The 26,969-nt window shown below is 43.4% G+C and overlaps 2 protein-coding genes across 17 annotated transcripts in view; one reads left to right on the forward strand and one right to left on the reverse strand.

Moving 5' to 3' along the window:
- Positions 1 to 26,969, forward strand: part of MCF2L2 (MCF.2 cell line derived transforming sequence-like 2) — a 253,980-nt gene that overhangs the window by 151,905 nt on the left and 75,106 nt on the right. The window lies entirely within an intron of this gene.
- Positions 974 to 18,948, reverse strand: B3GNT5 (UDP-GlcNAc:betaGal beta-1,3-N-acetylglucosaminyltransferase 5). Of its 16 annotated transcripts, none has more exons than XM_040621536.1 (4): positions 18,587 to 18,948; positions 14,570 to 14,676; positions 7,364 to 7,490; positions 974 to 4,887 (listed from the first exon to the last, which is right to left on the reverse strand). In XM_040621536.1, the coding sequence occupies exon 4, from the start codon at positions 4,571 to 4,573 to the stop codon at positions 3,428 to 3,430; it is 1,146 nt and encodes a 381-aa protein (XP_040477470.1). In that variant the 5' UTR covers positions 4,574 to 4,887; positions 7,364 to 7,490; positions 14,570 to 14,676; positions 18,587 to 18,948; the 3' UTR covers positions 974 to 3,427. The 16 variants fall into 16 exon arrangements, with proteins under 16 accessions (XP_040477470.1, XP_040477471.1, XP_040477475.1 ...); XM_040621537.1 differs by having other exon boundaries at positions 14,563 to 14,676; XM_040621541.1 differs by lacking the exon at positions 18,587 to 18,948 and adding an exon at positions 17,764 to 17,955.

The raw sequence follows: 26,969 nt of genomic DNA on the forward strand, positions 1-26,969 counted from the left end.
AAAAATGATTTTAAGCACTATGTGATAGCACTGTGCACAGTCCCTATCTTCAGAACTTCTATTTTAGCTAGGAAAAAACACATGAAACAATTAGTAGGTAGCACAGTAATATATGTGATTAAGTATATATTTTGGGAGGAGGGCAGGAAGAGATGCTTAACGGAAGAGCAGTTAGGGCTGGATTTTCAAGACTTCAGTAGGTCCAGGAGAAATGATGTTCCATTGGTTAACTTACACAAGGTGTGGTCATGAATGAGATTTGTGACGGATGATAGTGGTGGTGGGAAAAATAACCCTACGGGGAATAAAGAAGGGAAGGAAGATTCCATAAAGCCTTGGGAACCAGGTCGAAGATTAGATTTGATGCTCAAGACAGTAAGGAGCCTTTGAGGTCTGGTGCAAAAGAATATCTACAACCAAAAAAATCACATGCTTCCAAATTTTAAAAACATATACAGATTGAATCACACCATATCTTAGACTAAGAACTGAGCAGGAATTGGGTGAAAAGCAGAGGAGAACATACTATGTACAAATATACTGACGCAGCACTCAGACGGAAGCAGGCCTAAGAACGTTCCTGACTTTCAAAGACTTGAGCAATTTTTGAACCTACCTTCCGACACCTAATGATATCAAATAAAAGGAAAATATGACCCTTTCCAATGGTATCTGATGGCTCCATGGCTATGGGTTTTCATCTCTTTCCTGAACAATCGATTAGAAAAGAGAATTCCCCCAACCTAGACATTCCAGCATAAGTCATTTAACAAACCAAAGAAGCATTTTAGGTGGCTCCACCGCAGAGGACACGATAATCCTCTATCCCAGGCATAGCAGCAAGTCTGAACAGCAGCAGAATTAAGATTGTGTGGTACAGACCTCCCTGACATTAAACAGAACAAGTTGATTATATAAACAAACGGTGTTCGCACACGAGTTTGAAAAGTTTGTGAAAATACACATCTGCTGACAATTTTCAAGTTGTTTATTGGAAATCACAGATTTATTTTTAAAAACTCACTAATTATTTTGCCATACAAGAGCAAAATTCAAATAATATAAATATTTAACATACTGGTATAAAATTAATAATATGGAAAAAAGATGCAAACCAACTAAGAGGTAAAAGTTTTTAGCAATAACACTGTGTACAACCATCGTCTACTCAAGTGACCATCCAGGCTGATAGTTTATTTTCCCTTTGTTGACGATTTTTGAGACAGCCCTGCATTAGAGCACCAAAAAGTTTTTCCTTCTTTTTTAAAAGGCTGGAATCCTTTTATTTACAAATATTCTTCTCAGTACTTTAAATCTAATGAAGGAAGCATCTAGCAATTTCCTTCTTATTAAAAAGGGAAGTGCCTTCATATTTCCTTTAAATTTAAAGCTGTTCCATTCTATTCTAAGCAAAAATAAAAACATGAACAAAGTTGAGGAGAGCTCTTTTGCAAATAAATAATTGTTTCACAAAATTACTGCTGTAAACAAGATCATTTCAATGGCCAGAGAGACACTTATGTTTTCAACCAATGGAAAATTTAAACAGGTACAAGTACAGATACACAGGGTATGTATGGCCAAAAGGCAAATGGTTATTAAAGAATCAACTAATAAAAATTAATTATAAACCAGCTTTGTCAAGATGTGATTTTGTTATCTACAGGTTTTAAAATTGGTCAGAAAATTTAAAGTGTCATGATCTAAAAACGCTGAACCTACTCTGAAAGTAACTACAAACCCAGAATGGTTGACACTGTAGTTTTGGACATTAGTTAAAAATTCTAAATTATCTGAGCAATCAATGTAAACAAGCCTCAATTTTCAAAATAGAAAAAAAATTAACAAAAAATTTCTATAAACATTAAAAAGCTATCTGCAGAAAATTACAATATATATCATCCTCCAGTTGTGTTTACCAAGAATTCTTTTAGTTCTCTTTTCTTCTGCATGTTTCAGGCCTCATCTAATGAGATGAGACATCTTGGTTTTCCCTAACAGGCACCTCTGTGGAGAGACAGGTTTCATATAGTCAGTTCAGCTGCTGTTGCTGAAGTCACCATTTTGGATGTCATATAATCCTTGGGACAATAGACATCACCTAGTTCTTTCTGTAGTGGAGGGAGGTTGTTGCATCACGACCACATTTTTATCCTGCTCTGTAAGATAAATGCAACTTACACTTTTAGAGCTCAGCCGTAGCTCTTTGAATAGGAAGCTTCACAAATATTTTAAACCTCATTCTGGTGACATTTCTACCACTTCATTCTGCTTTCAAGTGTGAAGTATTTCAAAGTTGATGACACCTCCAATAGTCATTTTGATGAAAGAACTGATTTTTTTAAAGATAGGATAGCTTTGATTTGATGTTGAATGCTCTCAGTTTTAAAATCTGATAAAGTACTGTGGTTTACGAGACCTTGTTGGGGAGGGGTAGGCTAATTTTAGTCGTTGTTACAATAATTTACACACTAAGAATTTTATTTTATGAATTATAGAAAAGGAGAAAAGAGGCTTTTAATGTTCTTTCTTTTCGAAGTCCTCTCCATTATTATATTCCTCTGAGCAAACTATATTCAAATAACTACCTTAAAAACAGACTGATATTGAATATTTAAAAACCAGCTGAAAAATTCATTAAAATTGGCTGATTTGAATTAATAATGATTTCTCCCTAGAGAAAGACCCTGTGAGTAACAAACTGCCCATGTTTTGTGTCATTTCTAATAATTAAAAAATTCACATGAGTACCAGTTAGGGCAGAGTGAATGACAGCTCAAATTTCACATTACACTTTGAAAAAAAGACATAAATATATTTTAAATGACTCTAATACTATCTAGGTAAATTATCTACGTGGATGTGACAAAAAGTGATTTGGCTGTTTATAAAGAAATCGTGTACATTTTTCTAAGTCTCCTCTGAAGAATAGGAACCTTCTTCTACCAGGTTCAAGTACTTTCTCCTATGCTAATCCTCCCCTGCCCACATCTCTCCCAGTCAAGTGCTCTCTAATAAAAACTAATTTGTAAACCTGGTCCGACAATATATTCATTTCTTTGAAATGTTGTGCTATACATTCACTTGGTATTTTCCAAAAGCAGTTGCTCTAACACCAAGGCACCTTAATTAACTTCTCTATGCCTCAAATATTCACATGGCATCGAGTGAGAACTTGAATTTCCCTTTAGTTTTGTCTTCATAAACCTTTTCTAAGTATAAATACCTTGAAATGAATTTAGGCAATGAAGTAGATAAGTTACACTGAATAGCTTCTAGAATCAAAGAAACATTCTGATAGACTGGGTTTTCAAAATATTTCTTTGTTTTTTCATATTCATTTCACTTAAGGTATCGACAAACATCTAAAGTTTTTTCATCCCGGTTTGGCTCAGTGACAGTGAAAACATACAACATTCAAGTACTGTTAGACAAAGGCGGCCCTACAAGGGTATGTGTCCATATAGGTCAATTTGCAAAGGAGAACTATCTTAATTATCCTGCAGTATATTTTACCAAAAAACCCTTTTGAAATCGTTTTGACTTTAGGGTCTGTGGCATCCCTCCAGAGGTCCTGAAGGTCTTGTACATGTCCATGAGATGTCATCATTTTATTGTAGATGCAGGGATGATAAGGAGTTTTACCTTCCCCAGAGAAAAACACATGGTTCTGTGGTACGACCCCCATTTTATTGGCACAGAGGCCCATGAACACATCATCTATGTAAAGACTGGAGTTAAGTGTCTGTGACGCCTCGTGGACTTTGGCGGCTACATCACTGGAGATCACGTAGGCAGCTCCAGCAGTATAGTCAGGGTAAGCCGGCCACTGGTACATGTCATAGGGGACGTAGTATTTGCTACGTTTGTCTCTAACAGGAGGAGCACCACGATGAACCCGACCAATCCAAAAATCCTGAACACCAATTTTTTCTAAACTTTGAAGGTATTCAATAAGATTTGGCATATGAATAAATATGTCGTCATCAGCAGTCATAAGGAATTTGGCATGAGGACAAAAGCTGTTTGCCCAACTGAACTGCAGAAGTAATTTAAGAGTAAGGTTATAGAAAGAATCAGCAAAGTCTTGCTGGATTAGATCACTGTACACTTGATCTTCCCAGACCAGTTTTCTTTGCAGTTCTTCTCTTGTCAGTGGGTTAGAAGGTGTTCCTAAAGCAAACAGAGTTTTGATGTTGGCATTAAGTTGAGACTGGACATACTTCTCATTGCCCCACGTTTTTCTAATTGCGGAACGTCGATCGTAGTTTTCGGGAGCGGTTTTTACAAACAGTAACAGGAGGATGTCTTGTGCTTGACACTTCTCCTCGTGGTTAATCAAGTACTGGTAGTGGGTAGCCCCATCCACACTATGCTTAAGAGACAGGCTATCATTCACAAAGTCATAGCTATTGATGAGGTATCTGTAAGAGTAGGACTTCATATGGCTCACAATGTGATTATCGATGGGTCCCCAAAAAACCATGAGGCTTAGTATAAAACAAGTGGCAAATAAATGAACAAACTGCCATTTTTTAACTCTCCTGCCACTCACAAACATTCTGACATCCATGCAGCTCTGTTTTTACTTAGGATTGGTTTTAAATGGGCGCTTGCTCCTTCGAGACCATAGAACTTGGTATTGTGGAGAACAGATGTCCATCTTAATACATGTTCGTCATTAAAAAAGTAGGAGCTTCTTGGTTCACAAAATATTTTCTTTTCATACCATTTTTTCTGAGATTGCAAAAGAGTGGAACGCCCAGTAGGAGGAGAACACGGGCAGGTCACAGTGTTTCCACACCGGCATCCTTCGTTGAGTTAGGTGACTGGCCTCAGGTCCATCTAGTCCATATGCTTCTTTCTGTGAGAGTCAAGTGCCACCTGCTAGAGTCAGGAAGAGAAAAGACAAGTGAACAGGGGAGAGTGACCAAAAAGAAACTATTTTTCGTTCCTTAAAAACGAAATGTAACTTGCCCAATGTGGACAGAAGGTGATAAGGCTGCTAGTATTTCGCAGAGACACACAGGTATTTATTTTTTGGTGGGTGTGGGGGAAAGGATAGGGAAAGGGAAAGAACCACTCACTCTCTACTGTCTTCCCCTTCAGAATACAGAGGCCTTTTCCTTGTCTCGACCTTAAAAAATAAAAAGCCTCCCAAATGGCTATCAGCCTATACACTTAAAGTTCACAATCTCACATGGGTGTGTCCAGCAATATACTGATCTGCAACACAGCCAGGATGAAAGGAGCGGGGACGCCTTGTTTTACGGCACTTGGCAAATACTGCCTTTTTTACAAGTTGAAGGTTTGTGGCAACCCTGCGTCAAGCAAGGGGTTGCCATTTTTCCAACAGCATTTGCTCTCCTCATGTCTCTGTGTCCCATTTCAGTAATTCTCATAATATTTCAAATGTTTTCATTATTTTATTTGTAATGGTGATCTGTGATCAGGTGACTGTGACTCGGTAAAAGCCTGGATGATGGTTAGCATTTTTTAGTAATAAAGTATTTTTAATATGTATATTTTTTTAGACATAATGCCATTGCACTACTGCATAGATTACTATATAGTCTGAACATAATTTTTATATGCACCGGGAGATCAAAAAATTCATTTGACTCGCGTTACCATGATATTTGCCTTATTACGGTTGGTCTAGAACCAAACCTACAGTATCTCCAAGGTTATGCCTGTGTATACTTCAAGGCAAAATAGATGAAAGATGAAAAGTTCATAACAGTTAAAATTCATTAAAGCTTGCCCCAAAAGAGACAGGAATAACAGTAAGATTTTGTTTTAAAAAAATCAAGGTTTGTAAATCAAGGAGTCGAGATACATTTTCAAAAGCATCGCTCAAACTCTCTCCAACCAAAATGACTTTGTGAGCCCCACATCTATATAGTCATCTTTTTCCTGTTCTTTTTCATTTGGAAACTCAACAGGTCCCACAAGTTTAGCACATTCAAACCAGGAAGCCCCAGGGTTATAGCCCGGCAATGTGAACACCTGTGAGGGCTCTTCCCCTGCTCAGTAGCATCCATCTAACCCAGAAATCTGAAATGCCAGGATAACCCCAATTAACTCGAAGTCTTTATGCAAAGTAAATGGGAATGTACATAGGTATACAGATAGAGGGAGGCACATAGATAATTACCTCGTACACAGGGACACTCAAATGCCATTTCTAGCCCCTTCTGTCTTCTCCCCTAAAACCTGCTGTTGCCATTTCTTTCTTTGTGTCTGACTGCACTTCATGCATCTGTGCCACAAATCTGAAAGTCCTCCTTTTCCTCCATTCCATATCCAGTTACTTAATCCTGTGAATTGCTTCTTCTAAATCTCTCTTCCTGTTATCATCACTTCTCACCCATACCAGTGCAGCAGCCAAAATGATCCCTGACCAACACATCCTCTACCCTACAGAGTGATTTTTCTAAAGCTCAGATCTAACCATGAGACTAACTGAGCTCCTTCACCCCCTTCAGATGCCCCTTACTAGTTGTCAGTACCAAACTGTTGGCTGGAAACTCGGCCCTGCTTGCTATTTCATACACGGCAGCCTTTGTACCAGCAGTCCTGTGGCCTGGTGAGCCCTGCTCCCCATGCGAATAAGAAGTATACTAATCTTCAGTAAATTCCACTGGCATCCTTTTCTGGGAAGTCAGAATTGAGGCCACCCTCCAGCACTACCAGCAAAGATTATTCTTATCTGTATTACCACAGCACATTCTTGCACCCATCTTCCTGGACTTACTTTTTAATTTAACTGCCTCCCGCAATTATACTGGGAACTCCGTGAGGTCAGGCACGATGTCGTAGACACCCTACCCTCAGCATCTAGGTCAGTGCCTGACACCAGGTAGGCATTCTCTGAATGTTGGTGCAAAGAACCATGGAGGTGTGGAGCCACCTTTCAAACAGCTGCTCACTTGGGAAGAACTAGGGTCGGGAGGCCCAGTCAGTCACATGTCCTCTCCTTTCTTCCATGACTAGGAGACAGCACCTCCCGTCCTCAAGGACTCTGTCCCCAGTGCTTATCCAAAGTAAGATACATACTTTTGCCTGGAGTAGTCTCTCCCCTCAGGGTTAACATATCAGTCTCCTGAGCTTTCAACAGATTGACAGGGAAAAGACCATGCAAGCTCCACTCATTCCAGGCTGGCTAGGTAGCTGAGCCCACATCACAAGCCCCAGGGAAAAGGCCCTGCTTTTGTGCCCAAAGATCTCAACCTTAAGTCCCCTGTCCTTGGACCCTGCTATGAAACCAACTGCATACACTGAGAGCACCCTGCTCTACAGGCCTAACCTTGGCTGTGGGACCTCTTCCCAACTTCTGGCCCTTTAAATACAGCCGTATTACCTGTCTGCCGAAGTTACTCCTTGTTGGGCTGATAACAGCAAAGACCAGGCGTGCAAAAGTGCAAGGAGTGCAGAAGATCGGAGCCAACCCTCACGGAGACTTTGTCCAGAGATAATCGTCTTATCCCCTAGGGTACAGATTTTAAAACTTGCTAGTGCCTCTCAGGAAGTCACAACCAGTATTTAAAAAAGAAAAAGAACAAAATAGAGAATGGCATAGTGCCCTGAAAGTCATTTAAGTATCATTTTGTGAAACTTTCAGTTTTATGGATATGTGCTTTCAGTTTGGGGTGTAGAATGTATTTTTTTATGTGCTTTACCCTCAAAAAAGCAAGAAATACTACTGTAAGGGATAGATCAGTATCAGAAATTTCCCCTCTTGGTTTGGCTGGTCATGGTGGACCGAATCCTCTAGAGTAGAATGGAAAAGACAGCGGAAAATATCAGTTTCTGATGGTGGCATCTGCCTAAACTTTGCAGAATCACTTTCAGTGGGTGGAGGGGGCACTTCCTCTCAGAGTTAACAGTGCTCGCTTAGATAAGGGTCCCCCTGTGAGAGCGGATATCCCCTTCTGCCTCTAGACTTGGAGGCTTAAGGCAAAGCAGCAGAGAATTCTTAAGGGCAGATTTTAAGATCCCGTAACTATTTAAGAATTGTAAGAAAATTATCAATTAAAACTAATCTGCAGTTTCTATTCCAACAGACCCTGGGAAAGAGACAAAGAGGAGAGTAACCTGTGGAACTACAGGCAAAACTAGCTTCTCGTTTCTGAGCAGCTGTGCTCATAATGTTGCAACGTTAGCTTGTTTTGCACCTATTCCCAGTTGTTTACAAGTCTGAGCTTCTTGCTAGACAATCAGCCCACAGGCCTCACTCCTCCAACACCCACATAAAGACTTGACTCACAGAGGCCCCAGTATCTCTCCATGAATGGGGCCTATTACTCCTCTGATTGGTGTGTTCTGCTGCTAACGTGCATTTTAGCAGCCAGCCCAGAACAAGTATTTATCCCCCTGCTTCCACCCCTGCCACATATGTATTTACCTTATTTCCCTATATTTCTTCACCTGTTCCCCACTGACCTCAAAGAGTCAAACAGTTTCTGAAAAATGACAAAGAACCTGTCACAAAGCCAACAACCCACACTACTTATATAGGTTCAGAACAGCATGTGAAATTCTAAAACAAGATTTCTCCAATCTCAGCAGCTTGAATTGTTTAGCTATCATGTATACCAATCATAACCAAACCCCACTGATAGGACTGATATGATGAGGGGAAGATTAGGAAAGGTGAACTACTCTTTCGCAGTACCCAGCTTTTCTTTTATAACAAAAGAACACCCGAACTCCTCCAAATTGAACACAGTCACTAGGCGGCATTGCCCAACCAGAAGCAAAATGCACCTCCATGGTCTAAACTCGTTAATTACAACCAAACCGTGTTGCCCACCAGCCCCGGCTTTGCTGATGGGTGCCACGTACTTGCAACTGACACCTGCTCTTCCGGGTCACACAGAGTCTAACGCTCATCTAAAGCACATCTAGCTTCTGTCTTCAACGTGCAGGGGAGGGGGCTGCAGAGAAACCCACAGGCCTGCACGACCTGGAGAAAGAAAGTGCTGGGCCTGCCAGGAAACAAAGGAGCCAGATAATGCCCGAGAGCTCGGTACCCATCCCCACCACAACGCTGTGCCTGCAGCTTCCTTTGTGTGCACAATGGGCAGTTCAGGGACCAGGCCACAGGCTGCAAGCTCCAGGGCTACCCCGTTTGGGGCCAGGTTCGTTGTGTAACCTCGGGCAACCCTCCCTGCACTCTGATTTGGTGACTTCATCTGCAGATTGGGGGTGAATGTCAATGTATTGTTACTGCGGGGATGTAAAAATTACAGATGATTTCAGAGTCTGCTGGAAGTAGGAAACAGGAAAGACCACAAGAGAGAACAGGACAAAGACATGCTCAGAGGCAAATAGAGACAGTCCCCGATGTATGATTTCTTTATTTTATGATGGTGTGAGAGCAATATGCACTCAGTAGAAACCATACTTCAAATTTGGAATTTTGATCTTTTCCCAGGCTAGTGATATGCTGTATGATACTCTCTGGCGATGCTGGGCAGCGGCCAGCTGTAGTTCCCAGTCAGCAAGGCAATCATGAGGGTAAACAACCGCTACACTTACAACCGTTTTCTTTCTCACTTTCAGCACAGTATTCAATTACATAAGCTAGTCAACATTTTAGTATCTAATACACTTGGTGTTAGGTGCTTCGCCCCACTGTAAGCTAATATAAATGCTCCGAGCACATTTAAGGTAGGCTAGGCTAAGCTATGATGTTTGGTACATTAGGTGTATAAACGCTTTTTTGACTTCCAATATTTTCAATTTACAGTGGGTTTATTGGGATGTAACCCCATCCTTTGTTGAGCAAGACCTGTATGCAAACAGTTGGACTATAACTTGGGTTTGCTTCTATTTGGATTGAAAAGAGGGAGCAGATACTCTCAGTATTCTCTTTCCTAATAGAGAGAAGTAGCCAGCAGAATAAAGACTAGACGTAGAACAGGAACATCAGAAAAGAAGGAGGCTGAGCCTGCCCCAAATGCTTTTCAGTTTGGGAGCCGGGCCCCACAGTTACTCAAGAATATTTCTTCATAAGAGAACTCTTTTAAACTCTTCCGGAAAAAACTAGGTACTACAAGTTACCGTAAATGACCTCTGATTTTTTTTCTACTTTGCTCTTACTGGTAACCCATTTCTTTCTTGGGTCTACTTTAGTAATCCTAAAATATTATACAGAACCTGATAAAAATTTTGAAGTTTTAATCAAGATAGCGAGGCCTGCACTTTAAGTTCAAGTCAAACAACCTCACTGTTCAAAGTTTCAACAAATCCTACAAGTATGTGAGTATTTGCTATGGAATCATTATGCCAATTGGGCGCGATGGAGTCATGTCATAGTATTTTATAGTCTCCTCTCTGAAAGCATCTGCCATCTAGTTGAGACAAGACTCATGATGCCCGTGTTCCCATGGACAATAATCAGCAGATCACAATAAAGTACAGACAGTGTCACAGCACTAATTTAGACGATACCAACTCTAGGCAAAAAAGGTGAGTCCCTGGTAATAGAGATCAGTGACAGCAGGATAGGAGGGCCTGAGGATGAACAGTATTTAGGTGGTTACATGAAGAGAAGCAATCTGTTTCAGGCAGGAAAGGAAAAAATAACAACACGGCAAATACTTGAGATACAAGCATGTATTTGAAAGCCGGGAGGTCGGGGCCTGCTTATGGGGGACCTTGAAAATGAGGCAGGGGAGTCGGTGTGTGCCAAGGGCAGCAAGAAGTCACAGAAGTTTCGGTTTTTTGTTTTTAATGATAAGTGCCTTGTCAATATGTACTAAGCGCTACGTGAAAGGGACTAATCTGGTGGTGGCACGCAGGATGGATGTGGGATGCCTGGAGATAGGGCCCCCGGCTCCATGGGGGCCTCACGCTGATGCAGAATGAGGCGAGGAGGGCCTACTCTAGGGTGGGGGAAGTGAGGAAGGAGGTCAGGGGTAATGAAAACCCTTTTGAGAAAAACAAACCCAGCGCTACCTCATGAGTGGCCTGGGATGGGAGGAAAGGAGGAGCGGGGAGTTCTAGTTTCTAGCATTAGCGACAGCGGAGGGGAGACTGGTTTCCTGAGTTAGGAGGAGGAGGGAGCATGTCTGGGGTTGAGCGGGAGGTGCCTGAGAGACAGCAGGTGAAGCAGTCAGGGGGTCAGGTGAGACTGGAGGAGGCAGCGGGACTGCAGATGCAGGGAGCAGGGAGCACTCTGAGCATTAGGAAGGGGGCTGCTGTGAGGCCAGTGAGCCTCCAGGACCAGAGAGGAGCAGAGGGGCCCCGAGGAAGTAAACTCCGGGACGGAGGAGGGGGAGGGGGCAAAGAAAAAGGAAGCATCTTATTTTACGTATGTGCCCATGTACGCGTGCATGTATTTTGTTTTACGTGCGTGTGCATGCACGCATATATTTATGTGGCATCTCAATTTCTTTGCACTGGTTTGAATCCAAGGACTAGGTAATATCTTTTGACAAATGAAGGAGAATACTGTACAAATTCCGTAAAACTTCAGATGGTTATTTCTTCTAAAAAGTACTATTTTTTTAAAAGATTTTATTTATTTATTTGAGAGAGAGAGACAGACAGCCAGCGAGAGAGGGAACACAAGCAGGGGGAGTGGGAGAGGAAGAAGAGGCTCCCAGCGGAGAAGCCTGATGTGGGGCTCGATCCCATAACGCCAGGATCACGCCCTGAGCCCCTGAGCCGAAGGCAGACGCTTAATGACTGCGCCACCCAGGCGCCCCTAAAAAGTACTATTTTAAAGGGCTAGTCCATAGAAAATTGAGATGGGGTAAGGAATGGGTAGAGGGTGATAGTCGGAGGGCAGGACAGACAAGGCCAGTGCGGGAGGTGAGCCGTGGGGCAAACAGTGGGCACTGTGCGGGGAGCTATGGGGGGAGCCATGGGGGTGGCTGGAGCAGGGGACGCATCTTCCAGGAGGAGCAACACTGAATCTGAGACCTGAAGGCTGAGGAATGTGAACTAGAGAAAGCCCTGGGTTTGAATTCAAAATGTATCTGTTTTTGTCTCCAACTGTATGTTTCTTGACCATTGTTTCTGGCCATTGTTGTAATAAATCACCAACATCTAATCTTAGAGAAACTATATTTCCCAATCTTACTTAGCAGACATGCAACACACAGAAGTACTTCAACCTTCTATATTTAAAGCTGTATTACTTATAGTGTAATTCCATATGAGGTAGTTTTTGGTTCCTGTCCAGGCATAACTCAAAGGGAAGAAATATGCCATTTTCTGTCCATCTTCAGATAGCATTTTGTTCTATACTCTAAGTATTGTTTTCCTGGCTTGTTCTAATCATCTATTCCCTGTTAAAGAGAGCTAAGACCAATCCTCAAGAGACAAGTTGCCATGTTAAAGGAAATCAGGTTGAGCCCTAAATTTACAAGAAAGGCTATAGTTTGATCGCCTACATTTTTCTCAGTTAAATTCGTTACAGTCATTGGTGATGAGTAACACAAGTGGGTACTATTTAGTAAAAATTGCCTAATCTCTTTGCTCAAAAAGGAAGGAAACAACGCAAAATTTGCATTTACAACTCACATTTTTAAGTGAGAAAAATTAAATATTCCCTCAATTGATATTTTTATTCTTTACTTCATATTTGAGTGTTTCCAATACAAGGCCTGTAAAAAAGGGAAAAATTCTACCCAATAGCTGTCTTTAGATGTTTTTGTGGCTGTGACTTGAGCTATGAAAATGTAGCTCAAGCTATTGGCAGATGCATCCACAAACAATACATTTATAGAGTTAGCTCTTGATTCAGTGGTAGCCAAAGACTAAATTCCAACTTCTAGCATGGATGTGGGGCAGAGGGAAAAATTAGTTATAAAACCTACAGTGTGAATCCAGTAACAAGTTCCCCCCTATATAAACAAAATTATATGTTTCTTTATAAATTAAACATGGGTGTAGATTTCTGTTTGCCGGTTATAGGGGAAGAAAAGACAAGGAAATACTAAATGAACAAACAAGTAAAGACAGGCCCTAAGACAAGCACTAAGGAAACTGGTGGCGAGGGACTATAGAGTATTATTATATTTTAGAGGAGTTATATTAAAAGTCACTGAAAATTCCCAGTAACAGAATTTGAAACAAAAAAGCAGAAATAAAAGTAGGTCTCAGAGTGGTCAAACATGTGCTTTTCTGAGCTTGGCCTTCTGTATTCATTCCTGAGGCATAGTTGTTTGTGTTGACAGGGCTGCTTGCTCTTTTAAATACAATTCTTGTCAGTTTTATTCTTGCCCAGTTAAGAAACAAACTTCTCCTTTTGCCCGCTCTAGCAACAGTTGCTAACATGGGAGTGTTTACAGTGCTCTGGGCTCTGTTCTGACTGCTTTAGGTCTATGGAAACTCTTTAAGCCTCACAACAAAACCTATGAGGGCGAAGGCTTTCCCTGTGTTGCTGGAGAAACTGAGGCACCCACACATGGGGCTGACCAAGTAACCTCCAAAATTCCAGAACCCGTGGAAGCTCTGAAGCAGCTGATGGATTCCAGGTTCTGTCCCTGAGCTCCACACCTGCCTTCCTCCCTGGCACTGGCCAGCCGCTTTTCCTGGAGCTTCCATCAGGATGGGAGGGCAGGGAAGTGAGCGCGGCAGGGCCAGGAGAAACACCCAAGAAGGCAACTTGAATCTGCTTCCTTGAAGTCTGGAGTCATTTACATTTTACTATCACTTGCATTTTGTAATCCACCCTTTCTTTGTAACCCACCTTTTCTTTAACCTTCCATCTCAATTTTCTCTCCTTCCTTTTCTTGGTCCAAGTAGCATAAGAGAATAGGCAAAAGTGACCTCATGAGTTTGTGTCCTTTGGGTACATAACGTCTTCCTTCCACAAAGAAGACTGGAGGATTTAAGGACAGAAGGGGGTCAAAAAGAGGTGAGAAGGAAGGAAGGAGAGGAGAGTAAAGAGTATAGGACTCAGGATGTTTCAAGCAAATATTTGATGAATAAGTATTGGATGAATTGAAAGGTACAGCTGAGATAAAATTACAATATGAAAAATAGTGATTTAAAAATACGGTCACAGGGGTGCCTGCATGGCTTTGTCAGTTAAGTGTCTGACTCTTGATTTCGGCTCAGGTCACGATCTCAGGGTCAGGAGATCGAGCCCTGCAGCGGGCTTAATACTCAGCATGGAGTCTGCTTGAGATTCTCCCTCTCCCTCTGCTCCTCCCCCACCCCCACCACTCACCGCACACGTGCTCTCTCTCTAAATAAAAATAAATAAAATCTTTAAAAAAATAAAATAAAAATAGGGTGACACTATAACCTGATATAAACCTATTATGTGAGCTAGATATACAAGCTTCTTGTCCAATGGCAGTTCATATGTCCCATTCTAAATATTACATTTGGAAATAACATTTGATTGAGGGTTTACAGAGTACACAAAATAATGGTATAAAATGTAAGAGGTATATATAACATTTCTGTCTCAATCAACATTTATTATAACAAGTTAACTATCATTTATTAAACATCGACCTATTCCAGGGATTATATTGAGCAGCCCTGAAAGTAGGTAATGCCTACATTTAATTAATTCAACAAATATGAATTTACCACATACTGTGTAGTAGGCCATAGGCAGGATGCAGGGAAAGCTTCAGAGATGTTTCCAGTGTAGAACCCCCTAACGGAGTAAGCAAGTGTTCTGGTGCAATCTGGAATCTGGACCTGATCAAGGCACATGGGTAGAAAAACCAGAGTTTTAGAACATGAACAAAAGTAGACTTATATTCTGTTGCTTCCATTTACTGGTCACATGAACTTGACTTCTCTCTAAACCATGTGCCACAGTCTCTTCTGAGGATCATTTGAGACCATTTATTTGACAAAGGGTGGTCCAAATCAGGTGTTCAATCTATGCTAATTTCCTTTCTCTAGAAATTGTTCATGCATCTGTAACATGATGCTGTAGTTAGTAACTGGTATTCTTTAGGGGTTAGTTACCTTTCAAAATGGTAAGCTATACACTAATATTCTTCTTCTCAAAAAATATTCATTAGATATAAGTTTTTAAAAATACTGATCTGATTGCTAAGGGGCACTTCACACATCCCCAACACTGGTGAGACTGAGAACAGAAGTATCATTACTAATTGGCTGAACATGCCTTTCCATTATCTTTGACAGCAAAGAACAATATGGTTCCCACAAGCACTTAAAAAAAAATTTCTACCAAGATGACACAGCCAGGAGATTATAAGGCCCTGTAAATTATGGAGAAGGAAACCTAAGCTGAGTCAGCTTTTTAACTTGCTTTGCTAGAGCACTATAAAGAGTTGCAGAAAAAATTGTAGGAAAAGGAATAAAGAGATAAACTATGAAATCTTAGGTGGATCTTAAGCTATGCAGTAGTATTTTGAACTTGGACTTTTAGGGGCTTATTCCCTGCAGACGTGGTAGAACATTCCTTTCTGTAGAAAACTGGCTTCTAGGATCAAAGCCTTCACTATAGAAAATAAATAAATCTTAAAAAATAAGTTACAGATGAAAGCCAGTCTCTGAATTTCCAGCACAGAAATGTAAAAAATCGCTTTTATTTATTCTAAGTTTACTTCTCACCTGATCAAGTTTCTTATCTTTCAGTACAAAGATTCTTATACCTCCTATATATATGCATACTAGAAGAAAAATATCCTGGATTTGCATTGTTCTGGCTAAATGTTTGCTGGCAAATGGAAGAGCTCTTATAATAATTTGCTGTGCCTTAATTTCTGGAACATAGACACAATATATGCAGCTCCTAACAAGATTATTCTAACAGTGGAATAAAATAATGGCTATGGAAATATTCCAAAAAAGGTATAATGTGCTATAAAATGCAAAGCTTAGAGCAATTCAGTTGAGCACGCACAAAATTCCAAAAAGATAGGCTACATTGTTACACTGAGAAGAGACCACTTCTGAATTTCTCCCAGTTTCTTTCTACAACATCCTAATGTTCTGTTACGTAGATTATGGAGCAGTTGGTCCTCAGAACTCTACCTACAATTTGAAAGTCACCAAGTGCAATGATTCCAGCCAAAGTGACCCATTTTAAAAGATGACCCATTTCAAAACCCAAGAGTTATTATTCAAGCTGTTCTATATTTAAGAATTAGCAAGTTATTTCACTTTCCTACAATCTCCTTATTTGAGTCAATCTTCTATAAAAGGGGAATTTGATCTCCATTTTAATGAAATATAATGTGACGTTTTTACTTGCTAGAGCCTGCATTTTATTTTAAAAATTATTCTCTACCTTCTGAGGTTTTGGGGGGGCTTTTTTTGTTTGGGCAAGGCATTTATGTGTAATACACTTATGCCTCCTAATCACCCCTCATTCCTCAGAAACAGCTTCTCTGAGTTTTAGCTTGAACTTTCCTGTGTCGTCACTCTCATCTCCATCAGAGGGTGTCAGGGTGAGCCCCAGGGTAACTGAAGTGAGTTAGAGGGAGCCAGCCTCAGCTTTAGCCTCCCAGCGCTCAATAAATGGAGGGTGCCTGTAGGAGCAGGGGAAGGGAGGCAGAGAAGGAGCGGAAGAGAGAAGGGTCATATGAAGTATATAATGTAAACATTCAGGTATCAAATTTATCTTGCTTTACAATAATAATTTAAAAAGAGTTGACCAAAAAGCAGTTCCCCCTCCCCTGTGACAAGATACAAAATCTACCATTAAGTTTCTTTTGAGAAAGTTGAAACCTCAGAGGCTAATCACCACTCTCCCCTTCAGAAAGTTCAAGAGGGGATGTTTTCAGTGCTACCACTGAACACAACTACCTTTGAGCATCCTTTCTGGGTCAATTTCAGTTTCTCACGTCCCTCTCCCTTCCCCCATAGGGACCGGGCAAAGTTCCCAAAATAAAGGCACAGAGGAACAAATCCAGTTCTAACGGATGTACTTCCATCAGAGAATTACCCTAAATATGAGCTACAAGCCACCAGCAGCCACTGTGCCGTTACAACATCGGTGACCCTTTAACATGACCCATAACCTATGAAAACCAACACTGCATAAGAAAAAATATAGGCTGTGTAGTTAGAATCGGATGAAAAGTTACTACTTTGACCTATATTGTATCTGAGTAAGCAACCGGCTGCCACTTCAGGTTACAAAATAAAATTCGGCAGTCAAAAAAAGAGTGGCCAAGACCTACCGGTAACAAGAGGTCTCCTTTTCCAGTTTCCCCTGCCTGCCCACTTCCTTGTCTCCATTTCCCTAGTCAGTAACTCGCCGAAAGTTTCCCCAGTCTGGCGGCTTCCTAATTTCCAGCCCGATGCAGACTCTCTACGCGAATTCACCCCTGCAGCCCAGGGATGGTAGCACGGTTGGGAAACCCCATCCGAAATCCGGGGACCGCAGGGCGCGGCGTTCGCCCGCGGGCTCCCGCGCTCGGCCCGCCTCGGTATCCCCGCGCGGCGACCGCCTCCGCTCGCCTTGCGGGAGCTCCCCGGGGAAGGAGGAACCCGCCGGGCCCCGGGAAACTTAACCCCAACTGGAGCTCCGGGGTCCTCAACCTACCTGCCGCACCCGGGCGGCGCTCGGGCCGGGGTGTCGGCTGCCGGGCGCCCGCGCCCGCCAGCCCGAGCGAACAAAGACGCTCCGGAGAGGGAACGCGCCCTCCCCTTCCCCGCCGCGCTGGCGGACGGCGGGCAACCCTGCCCCGTGGCGGTTAGGGCCTCCCGAGGCTGGGCCGCTCGCGGTCCAGGCCAGAGCAGAGGGCCGAGGCCCGGGAGTCTGCTCCAGCCGTGCGCTCTGGCCCCGGCGCGCATTCCAACCTTAAGTCCTGGAGCCACCCATGCGAACGGGCGTGCTTTCACCTCCTCGCGGGTCTCTTCCCCTTTTTTTCCCTCTCGGCCCCTCAGAGACCTCTCCTGGTCCAAAGAAAGCAAAGGAGAGTCCGAGTCTCCTTCCCCGTAGCCTGAGAGCTGCTCCGGTGAGGAGGCGCGGCGCAGTGGGGCTGCCGTGCCGGGCAGGGGCGGGGCAGAGGCTAGGCGGCCCGGAGCACTCTTTGCGGACCTCGGGAGCCCGGCTGCAGTCCCCGGCACAAAGAACCAACCAGCCGCGGAGCTGAGATTTATCGCTCCAAGTGTGCCAGAAATTCCCCCATTTAGTGATCAGGAAGGGAAGACAACAGTTCCACCCACGAGGGCCCTCGGTTAGGGTGCGGTGGGCTGCACAGCATTTTTTAAAATCGTACGATTGATCGCACATATGAATTCCATATGAAACAACTGGTCTCAATACACTTTTCATTAGGAAGTAGGATTTGTTATACTAATGATCCGTTCGTTCAGAACATGCAACAGTTATGCATATACGGTGGGTAAGTTGTGCCTGAGTTGTAATTCTCTGATCATGTCCTTTCAAGAGTTCTACGGGCAGGCTAGTCCTTTTAAAAGATCACTTGTCACGCCACTTATGCCTTGAGCTTCTGGGGCCTAGGTCACAACAGAAGAAAACTCTGATTTACATCAAACTCAGTAAGCTTCGCTACAGCAGTTCTTTTTAAAAATTCAATTGGGGAGGGATCTCCCGCGTCCCAGTGATTTTACCTTCAAGGCCAGCTCAAATTCAAAGAGAGCTTAAAGCAAAACTCACCAAGTCCAAGCCCAGCTCCTTAAACTCCTAAGTCGGAGGTCGGCTCTCTTCCTGGCATCGGAGCGAAAGTCGGTGGTCTCAAGAACAAAACTTCCCCGCTTTAAATAATTGGGCCAGGACTGGGCAGCCAGTGCTGAACTCGGCTACCTTCCCCGGGCGGGGGCAGGCTGGAGCCGGCCGAAGGGGAGGACCCAATCAGGGGCTCCCGGCGGAGGGTGGGGGTGCGGCCTCCGGGAGCCTCCCCTGCGGCGCGGCCAGGGCACGTTTCCTGCACCTTTTGGTGCTCACTGCCAAAGACGAGCGTGACCTGCGCCTCCACCGCCAACTCGGCTGGTTGCTGAAGGTGATGGGTCCCGCCCAGTCAGTTCTTGTTAGTGCTTGACGACTCCAGGAAGTACCCACCCTACCGCCTCTTCGGTTAATTGAGATCATTTACTCAGATGATCGACTGAGCAAGAATCCGCAGGAATGGCCCCTTTGAGTTGTTTCCCCCCTTTCAAAATACTTCATGCACGTAACTGGACAAAATCAGGAGAATATAAATTTCTAATAAGGAAAGAGATTATAAATAAATCCTTTATGGTTTTGGTTTCTTGTCCGCGAAATGTTCTAGCCTTCTCCTAATAGAAAAAACATTACCATTTAACAGGTAATATTTTGAATGATTTTGTAATTGTGCATATTTCTGAACGTGACAGAAAACAAAACATTAACCCAAATACTTCAGGAAAATAAAAGCTTTGGTTTTCTTATTGTAAAGGCAGTAAGACAGGTAATGGGTTAAAAGTAGTTTACTGGATGTGGAGAAAGGGGATCCCTCCTACATTGTTGGTGGGAATGCAAGTTGGTACAGCCACTCTGGAAAACAATGTGGAGGTCCCTTAAAAAGTTAAAAATTGAGCTACCCTATGATCCAGGCATTGCACTACTGGGTGTTTACCCCAAAGATACAGACGTAGTGAAGAGAAGGGCCATATGCACCCCAATGTTCATAGCAGCAATGTCCACAATAGCTAAATCGTGGAAGGAGCCGAGATGCCCTTCAACTGATGACTGGATTAAGAAGTTGTGGTCCATATATACAATGGAATGTTACTCAGCTATCAGAAAGAACTAGTTCTCAACATTTGCTGCAACATGGACGGCACTGGAGGAGATAATGCTAAGTGAAATAAGTCAAGCAGAGAAAGACAACTATCATATGATTTCTCTCATCTATGGAACATAAGAACTAGGATGATCGGTAGGGGAAGAAAGGGATAAAGAAAGGGGGGGTAATCAGAAGGGGGAATGAAACATGAGAGACTATGGACTATGAGAAACAAACTGAGGGCCTCAGAGGGGAGGGGGGTGGGGGAATGGGATAGACCGGTGATGGGTAGTAAGGAGGGCACTTATTGCATGGTGCACTGGGTGTTATACACAACTAATGAATCATCAAGCCTTACATCAGAAACCGGGGATGTACTGTATGGTGACTAACACAATATAATAAAAAATCATTAAAAAAAATAAAGAAGAGAAATAAGAGGACTTAATTTTATAATAAAATATGCATTCCAATATGTAAAAAAAAAAAAGTAGTTTATTGAACCAGAGTTTGAAACTGTAAACAACGTTGTATTTGTTATTTCAAACTAGAGTTTTAGGAAGTTTTGTAATTGCTTTCTTTAAGCTCTTCACCGTATTTTCAACCATACAGTTCTTTTCATATATTATCAATAGAAAGCATGACTTAGCATTGCTAAGAGATCATAGTGCCATATGCATGTCGGACCACATACAGAAATAGTAATATAATGTGATTTGTAAGGGTCACCGACAGTGACCCATACATAAGCTGATTCACTGTTTGTACAGTGCAAATCACCTCCCTTCTTTATCTATGGGAAATAAAACCCCGACTGTGGTTCCACATACAACCCCCCCCCCCAGCTGTCATATGTATTTGTTCCATTTATGTGCAAATGTTCGTTTACCATTATATTCCTTTCAGGTCATTGGAACCAAGTCCATATACACAGGTGTCCTCCCCTGTTTTCCATCTGTGTGAACACATAGGGCTGTACCTGCAAGAAATACAAACTGACTCCAACATTGAAAAACGCATCTAAAAATCACATATTTACATCATTCTATTTACACATAGACACCACAGACAGATAAACGATTTCAAAAGTGAGTCAGGAGGTCTGTAAGAGGATGTAGGGCTTGTGGTTGGGGGAGGGGAGAGGATGTGGATGGGAGAGGGGGCCCAGCAGAGTGAACCAGAACACACACCACGCAGTGAAGGGGGCAGCAGCCTCCTTTGTCCATCTGGGAGCATTTCCTGCGGCAGGCTGGTTCCCTATCCCACCCCACAGGGAGAGGAAGAGGATAATAGACTTGATGGTATAGAACAAAGTACTCATGTTTCTTTTTATTGGGAGGGATTGTACGAAAATTCTGAAACTCGTTGGAAATAAAAATAGGTGGGTGATAGTGGCGATGCTGATTTGAACAGCATGGAGGACTGTGTTGTGCCCACGTCCTCAGCGTCCACAGTAGCTGCTTGCGAACAAAGACCGCTACAGTTAGATTTATAAACGACTTGAAATCTCTCTCTCTCAGAAATGTGCTTCACAGAACACTAGAAAGTACTATGGAAAGTACTGGAAAAAGTACTGTACCATGAAAATGGTAAACTTGAAAAATGAGAAGCATTGCAATTGGCATGTTAGATTGAGAAGGGACAAGATAGGTCAGAGAGAGAGCAGAAGGGAAGCAGATGTAGGAGAGAGGGCCAGAGGGTGGGCGTCAGGGCACTATCATGAGTTATGGGCAGAGGAGACAGCCACCTACGTTCCAGAGAACCTGGGAGGTGATAGAAGCAAAAAAGACCTGAAGAAGAGATAAATGTTGACTGAGATCATGAAAGCAGTGATGGATTTGATAACTGACTGGCTTAATGTTAACACAGCTGAAGGATACCGATACAGTGCCAGGCTTGACTTATTTAGCTTAAATTTGTACCTTCTGGACGCTGTTAGATAAGAAATTTCCTCACAGGGGCCCCTGGGTGGCTCAGTCGTTAGACGTCTGCCTTCAGCTCAGGGCGTGATCCCAGGGTCCTGGGTTTGAGCCCTGCATTGGGCTCCCTGCTCTACTGGGAGCCTGCTTCTCCCTCTCCCACTCCCCCTGCTTGTGTTCCCTCTCTCTCTGGCTCTCTCTCTCTGTCAAATAAATAAATAAAATCTTAAAAAAAAAAAAAAGAAAAAGAAATTTCCTCACAGAACTTGTACAGATACTGTTCTGTGAATTCAGACACCCCACAGGCCGTGTGTTCCAAAACTAGCCAGGTTCCTGCAAGGCCTGGGCTGCTAGAGACATGGCGTGGTACCGACCTCACTCCCTGTCCACCCTGGTATCTGGGCAAGTGACCTGACTTCTCTGTGCCTCACAGTAATCCCTGCCTGGATAGGTCCAGTGAGGACTGAATATAAAAGCAATCATGTGTGTGGAGTACTGAGCATAGGTCCGGCCAGCTGCACGGGCTGCATGGCTGGCCATCATCCTTGTGCCCACCCCAGGCTGCAGAAAGCCCCTCTCATACGAAGAGCCAGCAGAGGTGGTCTTCATGCTGCACCCGTCATCGCTCTAAAAGGACCTGCTTGCTTCTTTTCACATCTTGGAACATATTTTCTGTTCATACAGCATCACTCATTAAGATAATGCAGCATCTCCTTGCCTGCCTCCTCCTGCCTCACTCCTGCCAGCCCCCTCCCACCCCACACATATCCTTCTGAGTTTCTTTTCTCTCTACCCTTGCTCCTTGATGATCCCATCCATTGCCTTTAGTGCCTGGTTCCTATTTCTAGTCTAGATTCTGGGCTCCAGACTTGAGTGTGTCCACTCCAGTGTGTCACATCAGAGTTAAGCTGAGCATATGTGAACGGAAGACCCAAACGCATGCTAGTGAGCCGGTGAGTGGACGGGACTTGAGGCCCCAAAGGCCAGAGCCCTCCTCCTTCTCACCAGTGGACCCAGCCCAACAAGTGACGTGTCAGCAACAAGCAGCGGCCTTTTGTCACTGTAGACATTGTCCGTGGATCTGTTTTCCCTACTCTTGAGAGTCCCGAGACCTCTTGAGGGTGGAGACCCCATCCTGCACATCTCCAGTTCCCTTGAAGAACCTCCCACAATGCCTTGCACAGAGTATGTGAGCATTAACTGCCAGTCGAGTTGAATTTTTGCTGAACGCTTCCCACATTCATCACATGTTCAAACTTTCCTTCCAAGAAGCTTCGCCCACAGTACAAAGGTCCCTGTGTACTTCTCCCCTGAAGCCGTCAAGGCCCCAGAGCGGACACTGGAGGCACACTAGCCCCTTTCCCACAGCTCTCGCCTCTGTTCCTGTGGTTTGGCTGCCTTTGGCGGCATCCTCCCTCAATTCCAGGAGCTCGGCAGTCAGGTGAAAGCATTGTCAGTCTGCCCTGAACTGGAAGCTGAAGGGGACTGACAAGCACACTGTGGCCCTCCCCTGCAGGCCATTCTCCGAACCCGTCTTGTTCCTTTCTCTTCTCTGCACTGGGGAGCTCCCCCCTCCTTAATGGTGAGCTCCTTCCAGATCAACACGCTAAGGCTTCTCTGATGTGCTCATCTAACCGTCATTGGGGCCCCACAGGGGTGGGGACGGTCTTGGAGGCAGGCCCTACTTTCTGGGACCCTCCTTGGCCCAGCACAGCTGATAGGGTGAGCCTCACTGGGGGAGGGGTGGGGGAGAGGATCAAGGTGTGTGTGGGGCTGACTCGGATTTCCCCTCCATGTGCTCAGATGGCCCCAGTGACTGTGACTCGGTGACTCGGTACCACTCCCTGACGAGGGATTGCTCAGCATTTCTTCCCTCCCCATCTGCAGATCTGACATAGGCTTCAGCCCCCAAGGCTCTTGAGGTTCTGTTTAAGTTCCAAGGGGCTTGGGGCGCCTGGGTGGCACAGCGGTTAAGCGTCTGCCTTCGGCTCAGGGCGTGATCCCGGCGTTATGGGATCGAGCCCCACATCAGGCTCCTCCACTATGAACCTGCTTCTTCCTCTACCACTCCCCCTGCTGTGTTCCCTCTCTCACTGGCTGTCTCTATCTCTGTTAAATAAATAAATAAAAATCTGTAAAAAAAAAAAAAAAAAAAAGTTCCAAGGGGCTGCCTCTTACTCCACCTCCTTCCACTCAGGACGGCATATCCAATGGAGTGAATGAGTGACATTTGTGTAGGGACAATCTGGAGTGTTGTCTGGTTATTGCTTATGGTTTAAAAGACAGCTGGCACCAGCCTTGCCAGAGCTGTCTAAACCAAGCACAGTGACTTGGGTCCTGGGATAGGGTGGTACAGAGGAGAAGGCAATTACAGAGCATGGAAATGTTCAGAAAATAGTTATTGGCTATGGTACGGGGGCTACATGCCTGGCCCAGACGCTGTCATTTGTGTTAAAAATTTTGTACTTAGTTAAGTTTGGTTGTGCTGGTAGAATATCATCCTCTGTGTCCCTTTTCTTAATAGTTAATAATTACTAAGTGCTTATTACCTGCTTTATGGAGCATATGGGGTTCAAATCTCACTCAAACCACTTCTAAAAGATAGTTATAAGCCTGCTTGGGATTTTTACTGAGTATTACTTAAAATAAGTGGACCATTAACTAAGAGTTAGAAATAGTTTTGTTATACTGAGATTTTTTCTTATAACAGCACTTCCAAAAGACCAGGTCTAAAGTCCTTGGTAAATCAGGTGATCTGAAACAACATACATTTCATGAATCAGTCTTGGTTGATCTGACGGTATAAAGTCATAAAGCCCAACATCAACACCTGTTTGACCCCACAGGTATAGGGCTAAGGAATACTGGAAAGGGAGAGGAATATCTCTGAGAGATACATTTTTATCATACCAGATAAATAAACAAATAAATAAACCCTCTTGGGAGGAAAGGGCTTAATAGAATAATGTGATATCTGCTGAGTAGATACAGAGAAGATTGGGTCTGCGAAAGAGGTACGAAAGGTGGAGAAAGCAGTGTGTCCTCAATGTTTTTTTTATCTTTTTTATTTATTTTATACATGTGTATTTTACCTTTGGGAATCTCTTTTTTTGCAATACATTTCTCTTTGTTTTCATGAAGTAGAAGCCTATTCGCAGTCTCAATTTTTTTTTTCTTTGCGGAAAATTATTGAGTTACTTGGATATTGCTGTTGGAGTTAGTACCAGTACAGCCCTTTCCCATGAACTGAAGTAATAAAGGTTTTCCTGTCAGCAGTATTCCAGGAATCTCCTTGGAGTACCAGAAGTCTCCCACAGGTTGTGTTATGTTGGACTGCAGATGTGCATCATGGCTCTGAGATTTGAGGCAGATCCCTTGAATCCTACACATACACAGCTGATGGTCTGAACCAGCCCTTCTTCTCTAACCTGTGTCCTCACTGTGTAGGCCCTGTCATTTATGGAGCCATGCTACAGAGTCAGAATACTGGGTCCTGTTGCAGTGGACTGACCTTCACCCTTGGCACATCAGTTCCCCTGTCATTGGTTTTAGAGCTAAAGGGCCTGGACGTGACCTCGGGGGCAGCGCCTCACCAGCAGTTTGACCTCAATCAAGTCACTTAATGCTCTGAGTCCCAGTTTCCTCTTCTGCGAAATAAGAATAACAATTAGTACCTACTCTTGCTCACAGAATTGGTATCTGTTCCTTAACTCTACCATTCATCCATTCGATAAACATTTATTGAGAATTTCCTACTTATAAGGCAGGTGGACAAGGGTAAATAAAACAGAACAGATACCCTGGAGGAGCTCTTTGTCAGGTGTTGAATGCATCAGGGAAGATAATACACACGTTAAGAAAAAAACTCTACTTCATACCCACTAGGCTGGCTATCATTTTTAAAAAAGGAAAAATGGCAAGTGTTGACAACGATGCGTAGAAATTGGAACCCTGGTGCATTGCTGGTGGGAATGGCAAGTGGTGTGGTCACTGTGGAAAACAGTGCAGTGGTTTTCCAAAAGGTTAAAGATAGAAGTATCATATAACCCAGTATTTCTACTTCTGGGTATATACCTCAAAGAATTGAAAGCAGAGACTCAGACAGAGACTTGCACAGCAATGTTCGTAGCAGCGTTCTTCATAAGAGTCAAAGGTGAAAGCAACCTAGCAACCTAAGTATGTATCCACAGACGGCAGGATAAGCCAAATGTAGTCTATGCAAACAACTGAAGATATGCAGCCTGAAACAGGAATGAAATTCTGACACACGCTACAACATGGATGAACTTTGAAACACTGTGCTAAGTGAAAAAAACAAAAGGACAGACACAAAAGGACGGACGTTATATGATCCCACATAAACGAGGCACTTAGAATAGGCTAGCTCTTAGAGACAGAAAGTGGAATAGAGGTGACGGTGGAGTGGGGGGAGTGGGAGAGGAATGGAGAGCTAGTGTGTTTAATGGATACAGAGTTTCAGTTTGGGATGACCAGAAAGTTCTGGTGATGGCTGCACAACATTGTGAATGTACTTATTGTTACCAAATTGTACACTTAAAACTGGTTTAAATGGTAAGTAAGTTTGATGTTATATGTATTTTACAATTAAAAAAAAACTTTATAATCCCTAAAATGCTGTGCAAATGCAGGATGGTTAACTTGAGTTAGGATTCATGCGTTTGGGTTTATAATCAATCCCTCTTTTAAAAAAGTTCAGTATGTGTGAAATTACTTGGTCACTATTTATCACGTGATCTTGAAGCGTCCATCCAGATAAACTTTAATAATAATTTATTTATGCCCTGTCCTCTTCCAAAAAGAATTTGAGGTAGTTTACTCTAAACACTTCAGAGTAATGAATGAGGTCAGATCCAAATGACATAAGACAAAATATAGAACCTGAGACACAAAAGAAGAGAAGGAGCAACAGAGCAGAAGTCTCACCGTGAGCCTCCTAAAACCAGGGAAGTGTTTCTAGTCATCAGACCTTTCCTTGCTGCTTAAAATATCATTGGTTTCAACGGATCATTGTGCGAGTCTGTAGCATTCACGTTGCTACCATTTACAGTTCTGAGAATCGATTGTGTCATTACGGAACACCTAATCGAAACAGAAGAAGGATGGAGAACCAAGAACATCTTTCCCTAAGTCTGAGCCCTCAGGGCCTCTTCTGTGCTTAATGAAACGGTCTTCTGGCGAGTTGCCTGCCCTGCTGGCCAAATGCATCTCCTACCCCTTCCCCCGGGCTCCTGCATCAAGTCTACACTGTAGCCTGGCAGGACGAGCATCTCCTCCATCCGGGGTCCCCCTGCCTCCCTGGCTCCCCGTCCAGCCCCCTCCCTAGCACCGTGGTTCCTGCCAGGCCCCTGTGTGG

Source organism: Ursus maritimus, unplaced genomic scaffold (assembly GCF_017311325.1).
Source record: "Ursus maritimus isolate PB19 unplaced genomic scaffold, ASM1731132v1 scaffold_4, whole genome shotgun sequence".
In the NCBI taxonomy this organism is placed as follows: Eukaryota; Metazoa; Chordata; class Mammalia; order Carnivora; family Ursidae; genus Ursus; species Ursus maritimus.

Excerpts from the sequence above, each read along its gene's own strand:
- B3GNT5 (XM_008705275.2), bottom strand. The coding sequence starts at position 4,573 with ATGGATGTCAGAATGTTTGTGAGTGGCAGGAGAGTTAAAAAATGGCAG.